The sequence below is a fragment of the Malus domestica genome, chromosome 04 (assembly GCF_042453785.1).
Source record: "Malus domestica chromosome 04, GDT2T_hap1".
In the NCBI taxonomy this organism is placed as follows: Eukaryota; Viridiplantae; Streptophyta; class Magnoliopsida; order Rosales; family Rosaceae; genus Malus; species Malus domestica.
In genome coordinates, this window is record NC_091664.1 from 15,382,844 (window position 1) to 15,395,842 (window position 12,999).

The 12,999-nt window shown below is 40.9% G+C and overlaps 1 protein-coding gene across 1 annotated transcript; it reads left to right on the forward strand.

The window, feature by feature from the left end:
• The first annotated feature begins 12,025 nt into the window (after positions 1-12,025).
• Positions 12,026-12,673, forward strand: LOC114824492 (AP2-like ethylene-responsive transcription factor AIL6). The gene has a single exon (XM_029101640.1). The coding sequence runs from the start codon at positions 12,026-12,028 to the stop codon at positions 12,671-12,673; it is 648 nt and encodes a 215-aa protein (XP_028957473.1).
• Positions 12,674-12,999: the final 326 nt, after the last annotated feature.

Below are 12,999 nucleotides of genomic sequence, written 5' to 3' on the forward strand. Positions count from 1 at the left end.
ACTGCTAGCCATACTTTAAATGATGCACAACTTAATTATTCAACAATTGAAAAAGGAGGCACGCACGTGGTTTCCACACCATACCACCCTCAATCGAGCGGACAAGCTGAAATCTCTAACCGTGAAGTCAAACAAATCCTTAAGAAGACAGTAGGCCCTACTAAAAAAGATTGGTCGCTGCTCTTGCATAATGCATTATAGGCTTATAGAACAGCATATAAAACTCCCATAGGCATGTCACCTTTCCGACTTGTGTATGGAAAGCCTTGCCATCTTCCTGTGGAGCTGGAACATAAAGCTTATTGGGCAATAAAAAAGCTTAATTTTGATCAAAAGGAGGCAGGCCATTTGAGGAGGTTTCAACTTAGTGAGCTTGATGAGTTAAGGAATGATGCATATGAGAGCTCTCGAATTTACAAAGAAAGGACCAAAACATATCATGACAAAGCAATCCATAGGAAGTCGTTTGAAATTGGGCAGAAAGTTCTTTTATTCAATTCACACCTTAGGCTCTTCCTTGGTAAGCTTCATTCTCGTTGGTATGGTCGGTTTCTTGTCACTAATGTTTATCTTTATGGTGCAGTGGACATTATGTTGGAAATGTGCCCTAAAACCAATCATATGATGATACTTTACGGACATTTCACAAAGTTAAACTAATGTAGTTTAAATATAAAGGGGCAAAGATTACTGTTTAAGCCGTCTCATATAAATGTTATATGCTTAAACGATAAGTCCAAGGAATATGTGATTGGGAGAATGCAATCTAAAGAAGTTAGATTCATGAGACCATTCTTTCGTAGACACATCCTAAACGTTCCTGATCATAGGATTGCCAATTAGGCATTGACAGTCCGTTAAGATCAGTACGTGCTGTGTCTTCTCTCAGGGAGAGTGACTAGTCTCGAATCATTGGTGTGTGTGACATCAAGACAAGTACGTAGGTGCTCAATAGAGAATGAGTTCACTTAACACTATCAACGAAGAGTTCTCATATTCATGTCACATGAGAACTCATGGTTGGGATAATGCAAAGTAGTCCTTTGACCTGAGGCATCACAGTTGTCTTGTGGTTAAGTCCTTGATCTTTGATTATGTCAAAGTCACCCCATCCGCGGGTGTCCACGGCATCGTTGGGGTTAAGCCACTTAGCCATGGAGACAATTGAATGCGCAACAAGGGATCTCTAACCTTCAAACCGTTTGGGGGAGAATACTCTATGATATGATTGAAAATCTCTGATCAGAGTATGAATGAGATTTAGGAAGGCGTTCCAAATCACATTCAAGGTAATCATATAAGTAAACGAATCACATTGGATAGTAGACATGAATAAACTATCAAACCAAACAATGTGGTCAAGAGTATTGTATTAGAGAAAGACCGTATTGCATTTGTAATCCTAAACTGAATAGGTTCTCCACCTCTTCTGATTAGCTTGGGTAACCATGATATGCTGCTAGGTGTCACTCATGGTTTGTGGAAGCCCTAAACGTGTATAATCACTAAAGGGAGAATTGAAAGTAAGTTTCAATTCACAATCGATTTGAAATGGTTTTAATCGCCCACTGCCTCGCTAAAAGGAACCTAATGGATCGTACACCGTGTAAGGTGGAGATTGAAGAAACAATGGAGATGAGTAAGAATAATTAAATGGTTTAATTATTTATGGCAAGGATTAATTAATATGTTAATTAATCAAACGAATAAGTTCGTAAAAGACCACGGGTTAGTTTTGGGCCTCAAGGCCCAATGGGCTTCGAACGTCAAGCCCATTGACTTAAGTTGTATGACAACTTAATTCACAAAGGCCCAAAAGCCCAATAAAACCCTTATGGCCGGCCATGTTAGAGAGAATGGCTTTTTGGTTCTTTAGGTCACTTATTTGAAGGGACTATATAAAGGACTTTATAGCCTAAAATCATTAAGGGTTCTTTTGGAGAAAATTGGAGAGAACATGTCTCTCCTTTTCTCTCTAGGAGGCCGGCCCCCTTGGAGGGATTTGCTAGCAAACCAACTCCTCCAAGGTCACTCATTTCTTCTCCAATCTAACCTTGGTGTGAAGACTTAGAGGTTCTCTATTTTGGGAACTTGGAGAATCCTATTCTTCCATCCAAATCCATAGATTTAAGAAGCAAGAAATGAAGGCCCTCTCTTTGGGTGATTAGCCTTTTCTTATGCAAAGAGGAATCTACAAAGGTATAAATCTCAACTCACTTTGTTTTGAGTTGATTCTTGGTTCACCAATCTACTAGGCTTTGAATTTCTTGGTTAATGTTTTGTTTTTAAGTGCATGCTAGCATGATTCATCCTTTAATTGTTAATTGCATGCTAATAGATGTTGCTTAAATGAACATGTTTTCACAAAATCTTCCTTCACATTCAAAACATCCAGACAGGGAACACTTTCAAAGTGAATGGCCATCATCTTAAGCCATACTATGATGCTTATAAACCAATTCCTCAGGTCACTGAGACTCTCAATCAACCACCATCATCCACCACTTAACCTTCACATCATGTCTTGCCTAGACATAAAATAAAGCGCTTGTTGGGAGGCAACCCAACTAGGCTTTTTATTTTTTTAACATCTATTTTGTTTTTGTTTTCTGTTAGTATTTATACTATGCCATTATTTGCCATACTTTGCCATTCTTTGCCATACTTTGCATTGCATTCATTTGTAATATTTATATGCCCTCTTTTACTTCGGTTTTTGACTTAAAAATCTCTATGCATCACGAGGTATTTTGTTATTTATATTGTATTTTAAGATGAAAGTAAGGGCTTGAAGAAATCATCTTATTTTGAACATTTTAAGAGCCTAGAAATCATCTTATTTATCAAACCTTAAATACCATTGTCTTAGAGATTGCTTCACGCCATAAAGTGATTTCTTCAACTTGCAAAACAAATTATCATTCCCTTTCACTTTATACTCATCTGGTTAACACATATAAATCTTTTCATTCAAATCACCATGTAGGAAAACCATCTTCACATCAAGTTGCACAAGCTCAAGATCATATTGAGCAACAAGAGCTAACATAATACGAATTGAGGAGTGCATCAAGTTGCACAAGCCCTAGACATAATTGAATTAATGTTATGATGCAGCTGTAGTTTATCAATTTCATTTGCAAGCTAGAATCAGTTTTCTGTTTCAATCCTTTCAAGAACATATTTTAAAGCTTAGCTACCCTGTTTATGTTTGCTTTCTGTTGGGAATGACAAGGATGATTGCCATATCTTCTTTCATTCATTAGCAATATGTGGTTAGGTTCAGAACTAATCTTGTAAATTGATTCCATGAAATTCTAGGATAAATGTCATGTTCTAGGGTTCATGTGATGTTTATAATCCTTTTCGTTCTTAATGAGTTTCTAGGTGCTAAATCTGAGTATATGCGATGCTAGGTTGCACCTATAAATATAAGTTTTATGTATATGCCATGCATCTAACATGCAAAGTAAGAGAGGATTCATACAATCTAGTTATATGCCATGCTAGATATGTGAACATCTTAGTTGTGCATTTGAAAGGGATAAGTTAAAAGATCATATCACTGATTCAGGAATGTTTAGGGGAAGGCCTATTTTTATTTGAAGTCAGATTTATGTCCTAAAAATGTTTCTAACCTATTTCATGTCTTACGTTTGTTTAGTTCTAATTTGTCCCTTTTCTTTCTGTCTTTATTTCTTTTCCAAAATTACTCAAACCCCCCATTTTAAGTCATAGGAGTCTTTAACTAATGCTAATTAGTAAGAGTCAAAGGTTTTACTAAGTTGTTTCTCATTCCCTGTGGTTCGACATCCTTACGTATGCCGCTATAGTATCCTTATATTTGCACTCGAAAGGAACTTCAACAACCCTTTAGCAACTAATCTTGCTTTGAATCTCACACTGTTTTTCTCATCAACTTCTTCCTTCTTGGCATAGACCCATTTGCAAACGATAGTTTTCTTACCCTTAGGCAATAACTACTAAGTCTTGTTCTTCAAAAGAGAATTCATCTCATCACCTATGGCATTGCACCACTTGTCCTTTTCCTCACTGTCAATGGCTTCCTCAAAATTGGATGGAATCTCATCAATGATAATAGGAAGAGCACAAGCAATATAATCACTATACCGAGTTGGCTTAGTAATATTTCTCATCCATCTGTTCTTGGCAATAGACTCTTGAGGTGAAACTTGTTCTTCATCTTGAAAAGAGTCTTCAACTTCAACTTCTTCAACATCCTCTTGGTCTCCCACTTCTTCACTTGTAGTGGCTTTGACATCAGCGAAAATAAGATTTGAAGTGCTAGAGGCTACATTCTCAAACTCCACTTGTTGGACATCTTTCACATTCTTCTTAGAGTTTCTAAACATACTTTCTTCGTCAAATGTCACATCTTTACTAATTACAAGTTTCTTCATCTCTAGTCACCACAACCTGTAACCTTTGACACCACTATTAAAACCAAGAAAGATAACCTTTTTGGCTCTAAGATCAAGTTTATTTTTAGTTACATTAAAATAAGCAGGTGAACCAAAAATACGAATATAATCATAATCAGAAGAAGGTTTTCTAGTCCATACCTCCATTGGGGTCTTACACTAAATAGCAGCTGAGGGTAACCGGCTGATGATGTGATATGCATAAGTAACTGCCTTTGCCCAAAATGACTTGCTTAAACCCGACTAAGACAACATACATTTAACCTTCTCAAGCAAGGTTCGATTCAATCTTTATGCAACTCCATTTTGTTGTGGAGTCCCCTTGACACTGAAATGTCTCACAATCCTTTCCTCTTTGCAAACTTTAAGGAAATGGTCATATGTGTATTCTCCACCATTATCCTATCTCAAAATCTTAATCTTCATCCTAGTCTGGTTCTCAACCATTTTCTTCCAACCCAAAAAAATGCTCAACACCTCACTCTTGTGCTTCATAGTGTAGACCCAATACCTTCTAGAATAATTATCAACAAAAGTCACAAACCAATGTCTACCACTCAAAGAGGGAGTATTTGTAAGACCCCAAACATCCGAATGCACATAATCTAGAATGCCCTTTGTCTGATGTACTGTAGTACTAAACTTCACTATAGTTTGCTTCCCCAAGACACAATGCTCGCAAAAATCAAGCTTATAAGTTGTGGCACTTTCTAGAATACCTTGTTTCACAAGCCCTTTTAGAGCTCTCTCACCAGTGTAGCCTAATTTCATATGCCACAGTCTAGTAGTATCAGAATTAGATGTACCCATAATTTCTAAGACTACCGCTACTTCACCTGTCACAGTACTTCCTTGCAATATATACAAATGACCATATCGATGAGCTTTCATCACAACAAGTGCACCATAAGTAACTTTCAATGTCTGCCTATCTGAATGAAACATGAAGCCCTTGTATTCTAAATTTTCCAAAGAAATAAGATTTTTCTTCAAATTTGGTATATACTGAACACCTGTCAACTCTTTAACCATGTCATCATGCAACTTCAAACGAACTACATCGATCCCTTTTGTTGTACAAGGATTCTCATTTCTTATGAAAATGACACCACCATCAAACGCTTTTAAGCTTGAAAACCAATCCTCGTAAAGAGTCATATGATGAGTATAACCCGTATCCAACACCCACTTGGTAGCACAATCAAATGATGAGGAATCAATTAAAGCAAAATCAGAAAAATCAGTTTCAAGCTCAGCAACATTAGCTTCAGAACTCACTTTGCCTTTGGTCTTCAACCTAAGACAATCTTTCTTCCAATGGCCTTTATTATGACAAAAAGCACATTCATCTCTTTCCAAGCTTTTTCTACCTTCAGAATTTCCTCTAGGTCAAGACTGATTTTTTCTTACTAGAGAAAGATCTCCTCTCTTATGATCTACATCTAACAAATAAAGCCTTAGGGGTGCGTTTGTTTGGACTCGTTAACTCTCATTGGACTAGATAAGACTAGACATTAGTGTAGTCTCGTGTTTGTTACGTACACAGACTAAGTTAAATGGGATTAAACAGGACTCGCGTGGACTATCTCCTTCACTAAAAGGTCTTAGCCAATCCCCCCGAAAACCATGGGATTGCTAAGACTTTCGCTGCATCCCTTCTTTCTTTGCTTCGTGCCCTCTCTCATCTCTCTACTTGCTTCGTCTATTCGCGTCGCCGTCGCTTACACTCACAAACCCAGGATCTCTTCGTTCGTTTTGAAACTCGAAGAACGTAGAATCAAGTCGTGTCCTCTAGAGGGCTTGCTTCCTCATCATGCGCTCTCATTCATTTACTTTACTCGATTTTGTGGGTGAAAACTAATTTTTGCAGAAACTAATGTGGAAACTGATTTCTGCAAATGTTGCAAAGTTTAGAACGAAATTTTGGATTTGCAATTTAAGTTTGGGGTTTGCATTTTGAGTTTGGGTTTCATGATTTGAATATGGGTTTTGCACTTCTAGCGAAGTTGGGTTTTGTGATTCAAGTGAATTTGCGATTAAATCTGGGTTTTCTAATTTGAATATAGGTTTTTGCAATTCCAGGGAATCTGGGTTTTGTGATTTGAGCGTATTTGTGAACATGTGCAAAAGATTGAGACAAAGTTGTGGTTGCAAAGGCTCCACATAGTGGTTATCAGAAGAACCCAATCGAGCAAACGATGATTTTGGGGTGTGAGGATAACTTTTCATGGAAAAAATTGAGAACTTTCTCGAGAGAGAAAGTGGGCTCTAGAAAATGATAAAGGTCACACCAAAAAATTTATGAAAATGGTAAAGAAAAAAAATATTTTGTTTATTAGTTTGACACTAAACCAAACGCTTCACTAATTAATCCAGCTTAGTCTAGTATAAGCCAATCTAGCTAAATCCCTTAGTTTAGTCCAATCTGAGATGATCCAGTGCAACAAACGCACCCTAAAAGAACTATCATGATTTTTATCTCTATACCTCATTTTATAATTCATCAAAGCATTCAACACATCTTTAAATTTCACAGTTTCTTTACCATACATAATAGTAGTAACAAAATGCTCATATCTTCATCCTTAATATCCTCATCCAAATTCATTAAATCGGCAATCAACTTTTTAAAAGCATCAAGGTGTCTAATCATTTTTTTACCTTCTTTATATTGAAAGTGGTAGAGCTTTTTCTTCAAATGCAATTGGTTCTCCACACTCTTCGTCATATACTTGTCTTCTAAATTTTGTCACAACACATTTGACAATGTCTCCCGCATTACAAAATAATTCTGAGTTTTTGCAAGGCACAACCAAATTGTAGAGCAATCCCATAAATTTATTTTCTCCCATTTAGACTTCGACATATCTTCCGGCTTATCTCTCAAAGTGGCAAGTAGATCTTGTTGAGCCAACACATCCTTGACCTCACCTTGCCACATTCCGAAATTGTTTGTGCCATCAAATTTTTCCACTTCAAACTTTGCATTTTGCACCGTAGTTCTTGCAAACACGGAGTTGCTTCCAAAAGGACTATCATCTTGCCTGTTTGACATCTTTAACAACTAGACGGCACCCAAGAGCAACTAGTGCTCTGATACCAATTGTTGTGCTAAGATAGCACTAAATCAATTGGAAACCAACACAAACTAACCCACATGAAATATATCAAATGAAATGCAAGAACAAAAAATAGAAAAAGACACCAAAATTTTAACAAGTTCTTCAAAAGTCAGTGTAACTAGAGTACGTTCTCGGAGCAGTAAGAGTTCACCCAATAATCCATTACCAACCAAATGAGAGTTTACAAAGTGTTGACAATCTCACAACCCAAAACTCCAATACACTCAATAGTTCTTACACACCAAAGGAACAAATAGAGAAAAAAAATATAATGAATAATTTCCTCTCTATACGTAACCTAAAACAATTATAACAATTATTTTAATGGATGATTGCTAACCAAAAAAATGAGCACTTTCTTCTTCTCTTCAAAGTGGGGATGCAGCACCCTTTTTTTTCCTTTCTCTGCTGCTCACACAAAACAAAGCAGCAGCAGCTGCTGCCTTATAAAGAACCCTAGCCACCCCGTGGCTTTTCACATGGGCCATATAAAAAAGGCCCTTTAAATAAGCAGCCGGGCCTATAACCAAAGACTCCTTATAATTTGACCATATTTCAACATGATGTTCATCTTTAACATGGTTGTGGGTTGGTTTTATATATTTCTAGTAACCAATATTAAATGAATTAATTCTCATTCGATTAAACTAACTAATTGACCAACATTCCTTAAGTAAAAGAAACTGTAGACATCGAAATTTCGGTAAATAAATGTTGACCGATAAATCAAAGTTTCAACGCTCATGTATTACATAAATTTTACACGTAGCGTGTGTCTAAACAAAAAATCGAAATAAGTTGGAAAAGTCATCAAACAGGACACGTGTCAACACCTGGCAGAAACGACTTATTTCATTTGGAATATTATATTCAAAATTAGGCCTTGGAAATTTCTATAAATAGAAGGCTAATTCATTCATTTGAGGGAACCAATTCATATTACACCTTGAAGCTCTGAAGCTCTGAAACTCCGAAGCTCTCAAGCATCCAGGTTCCCGAAGAATCAAGAAAGCCTTCTTCGTTCTTCGTTCATCGTTCTTCCAAGATCAAGCCCCAACGGCCCTTTGGATCAACCATCCACCAATTCAAGATCAAGCCCCAACGGCCCCTGAAGAACTTCCACCAATTCAAGATCAAGCCCCGACAGCCCTTGAAGAAAGCACCATCGTTCATCATCCTTTCATCCAAGATCAAGCCCCGACGGCCCTTGGATCAACAAACATCAACAAATCCACACATCCAACCGTTCTTCAAGATCAAGCCCAAAAGCCCTTGAAGATCCGTTCATCACTGTTCTTCAAGATCAAGCCCAAAAGCCCTTGGAGATCCGTTCATCACTGTTCTTCAAAGATCAAGCCTAAAAGCCCCATTGAAGATCCGCTCAAATCCACCTTCAAGATCAAGTCCACGGCCCTTGAAGAACGTTCATCCTTAGATCAAGCCCAACAGCCCTTTGGATCAATCGCACATCCACAAATACACACCTTACGGAGATTGAATCAGAGGATCAAAATAGAGAGAGATTGTAACCCAAAATCATCAAAATACAAATATTTGTTTGTGCACGTTGTTCTTGTCTCTTTCGTTTCAGGAATTTTCCGTGTTCACAAATTGGCACGCCCAGTGGGACCATCTCTACCTCTCATCTCTTTCTCCGTTCAAGAAATTCGAGCACATTTCCAAAATTAATGGCTTCAAGGAAGGCTCAAACTGTTCCCGCAACTGGCGCAAAGAACAAGAGCGTTCTCATCGCAGGTGGTGTCACTTTAGGCATCACGACTCGAAGCAAGGCAAGAGCTACTTCTGCCGCCTCTTTCACCTCTGCACCAACTCTGCCAAGGGAGCAAGAGCACCCAAGGCACAAGCCTTTGATCACCTTAGCCTCACCAAAGGCACCAAGGGGCGAAAGTCCAAGGAAATACTCCGAATCCATGCTCTCCGATGCCGATTCGAGCGGCAGTTCAGCCATGCAAGTTATGACCATTGGAGCAACTTCAATCGATGAGCAGCTGGCTCAAATGAATGAAGCAATCGCAAGGCTAACCCGAATTGTGGAAGAAAAAGACTTGCAAATCGCTGCACTCATCAGCCGACTGGAGCCACAGGACGGCGATAACCCTAACCCAGAAGAGGAGCCTCCGGTGGAGAATATCGATATGAAGCCGGAGCCAGACCAAGCAACGGCACTCATGGGATCTCTTTCTATCCAGCAACTGCAGGAGATGATCGCCAGCACCGTCAAGGCACAGTACGAAGGGAGCTCACATACCTCCTTGTTCTACTCGAAGCCCTACTCTAAGAAGATTGATGCCCTGAAGATGCCAAGGGGTTACCAACCACCAAAGTTCATGCAGTTCGACGGAAAAGGAAACCCAAAGCAGCACGTTGCACATTTCGTCGAAACTTGCAACAATGCGGGGACGGATGGAGACTACCTCGCCAAGCAATTTATGCGCTCGCTGAAAGGAAACGCCTTTGAGTGGTACACGGACCTAGAGCCTGAGTCCATCAACAACTGGGAGCAATTGGAACGGGAATTCCTCAACCGCTTCTACAGCACCCGTCGCACTGTGAGCATGCTAGAACTGACGAGCACAAAGCAGTGGAAGGACGAGCCAGTCATTGACTACATTAACAGATGGCGCACTCTAAGCCTTGACTGTAAAGACAGGCTCTCGAAAACCTCTTCAATCGAGATGTGCATCCAAGGCATGCAATGGGGTTTGCAATACATCCTTCAAGGCATTAAACCACGGACCTTCGAGGAATTGGCCACCCGCGCCCATGACATGGAGTTGAGCATCGCCCATCATGGGAAGAAGGAACCGATCGCCGACTACAAGAACGACAAAGCTCTTGAGACAAAGGTGGAAAAGGCTACGTGGAAATCCACCAAGGAAGCAATGACAGTCAACACATCTCCCGTCAAAATCCCTACACGAGGCAAGGCGATTCAAGCTAAAGCTTTTCGTGATCAAGAGATGCGTAGACGCACTTTGAAGGAGCTTGAGGAGAAAACTTATCCATTCCCCGACTCTGATGTGGTTGCCATGTTAGAAGACTTGCTGGAAAAGAAGGTGATCGGCTTGCCTGAGTGCAGACGGCCAGAAGAGATGAATCGCACCAACAGTCCAAGGTACTATAAATTCCACCGCTTCATCAGTCATCCGACAGAAAAGTGCTTCGTGCTGAAAGATCTCATCATGAAGCTAGCTCAGAAAGGAATCATCGAGCTAGATCTTGACGATGTGGTGAAGTCAAACTATACCACCATCACTTCGGGCTCTTCCTACTCAAAGTTTTTACCTCAACCTCCGGGGGCATCCTCCAAGACAAACAAAGCTGAAAGATGGACTCAAGTCACTCCTAAGAAATTGCACAAGAAGCATATGTCTCCTCCACAAGTCCGCCAATCGGAAAGGGGGCAAAGCAGCTCTTGTCAACCCTCAAAGCAACGTGAAAGTGTTGAGGATGATGAAATTACAACACAAAGATCGTCTGTTGCCATCACAATGCACGATTTCTTTCCCGAAGACTTCTTCAATCACTCGGTCAAGGCTCCTTGCTATGAAGATTGTGAGGAACGCCTCTCCAAAATTGCTTGACAAAATTCACAAATCCTCCTCGCCCGCACGAGTCTAAACTGCATGGCACAAAGCTCCTGGTCTGCACGAGCATAAAAGGCAACACCAAAGCTCCTGGTCTGTACGAGCATAAAAGGCAACACCAATGCTCCTTGTTCGCACGAGCCTAAACTGCACGAACCAAACCTCCTTGTCCACACGAGCCTAAACTGTAGGACACGAGGCTCCTCGCCTGCATGAGCCTAAACTGCATGGCACAACGTTCCTAGTCTGCACGAGCATAAAAGGCAACACCAAACGCTCCTTGCCTGCACGAGCTGAAACTGCAACACGGCACCAAATGCTCATTGTCTGCACGAGTTGAAACTGCAAACGACACCAACACTCCTTGCCTGCATGAGTTAAAACTGCAAACGGCACAAAAAAAAATACCAAAAATATGTATGTATTTGAACTACGTTACGACTTGATCTCTTCTTTGGAGGGGTACGTAGGCAGCTCGAATATTCAAAATTTGAGTTCAGTCACACCAAAATAAGGAATAAAGATTTTATTAAAAGTTTTAATGCTATTACAATTTCTTTGTGCCAAAAAAAAAATGATATATATATATCTCTAGGCCCAGCAGCAACCAAAAGGCACCAGCCCATGCCTGGTTCTCTCCCTCAACTTGACAAGCCATCTTTCCAAAACCAATGAGCCCAGCTACAATTACAGGCCCAAACTCCAGCTTGTCTTCTTCAGCCCCGCGAGGAAAATCTGCAGTGCTAGGGTTTCTGAACCACTCCGAGCTCGTTCGGAGACGGAATCTGTGTCCAGAAGCCGCTCCGTACGATTCTCTTAGCCCTCTACCTTCCCGAAGGTGAAAAGAGGCTGGATGAAAAGGGTTCAACAACAGTGGAGCATCTTCGAGAAAGATCTGCCTGAACAAATCTATGTCCGCGCCTTCGAGGAAATGATGGATCAAAGCAAGCAACAAGGCCAGTCCGATTCGCCGAATCTGTCATCGTTCGTCGACCCACAGAGCCATACCCAGCACATCCCGAAGCTCGAGGACTTTCTCGGCGATTCGTCATCAATGGTGCGCTATTCCGATAGCCAAACAGAGACCCAGGATTCATCGTCCCTGACCCACATGTACGACCAGAGCTCCACCTACTTCAGCGGCGACCACCAACAGCAGGAAGATCTCAAGGCGATTACCGGGTTCCAAGCCTTTTCGACCAACTCGGGCTCGGAGGTGGAGGACTCCGCGTCCATGGCCCGGACGACTCAGCATCAGCAGCAGCTCGCTTGCGCCGAGTTTGAGGGTCATTCCATTGAGTCGAACGGGAACGAGTTGGGGGTCTACAACTCCAGCTGCACGACGAATGCTTTGTCGCTTGGAGTCACCACCACTCAAAGCTCTTCCGATCAGAAGAAGGCAATTATCGCCGTCGACAACGACGGCTCAAAGAAGATTGCTGATACTTTTGGTCAGAGGACTTCGATTTACAGAGGGGTCACCAGATTTATTACAAGCTGACAAAAAGCAAACCTGAAACGTCTATTAGTCAGATACAAATACATGGCTCCAGCGAGCAATTGGTTGTCCTTCTTTCTCATGTCTCCCATGGAAATGCTGAGGTCCTCTGAGTCCGATCAATCTCCGGCGGGATCTCGACCTTTAACCCGGTCCGATCCTCATAGATCTGAAATTGCCATGACTCTCGTGGATCTCTCCTCCCTTTCCCTTCGTCTCTGTAGAAATTTGGGGCACCCAGAGGGCACCCAAATTCGGTCTCTCCCTCTTCATCCGCCGCTGCCAACCTAGGCAGAGCAGAAAGCGACGCCGCCTTCAACCTCTAACTT

Excerpts from the sequence above, each read along its gene's own strand:
- LOC114824492 (XM_029101640.1), top strand. The coding sequence starts at position 12,026 with ATGAAAAGGGTTCAACAACAGTGGAGCATCTTCGAGAAAGATCTGCCT.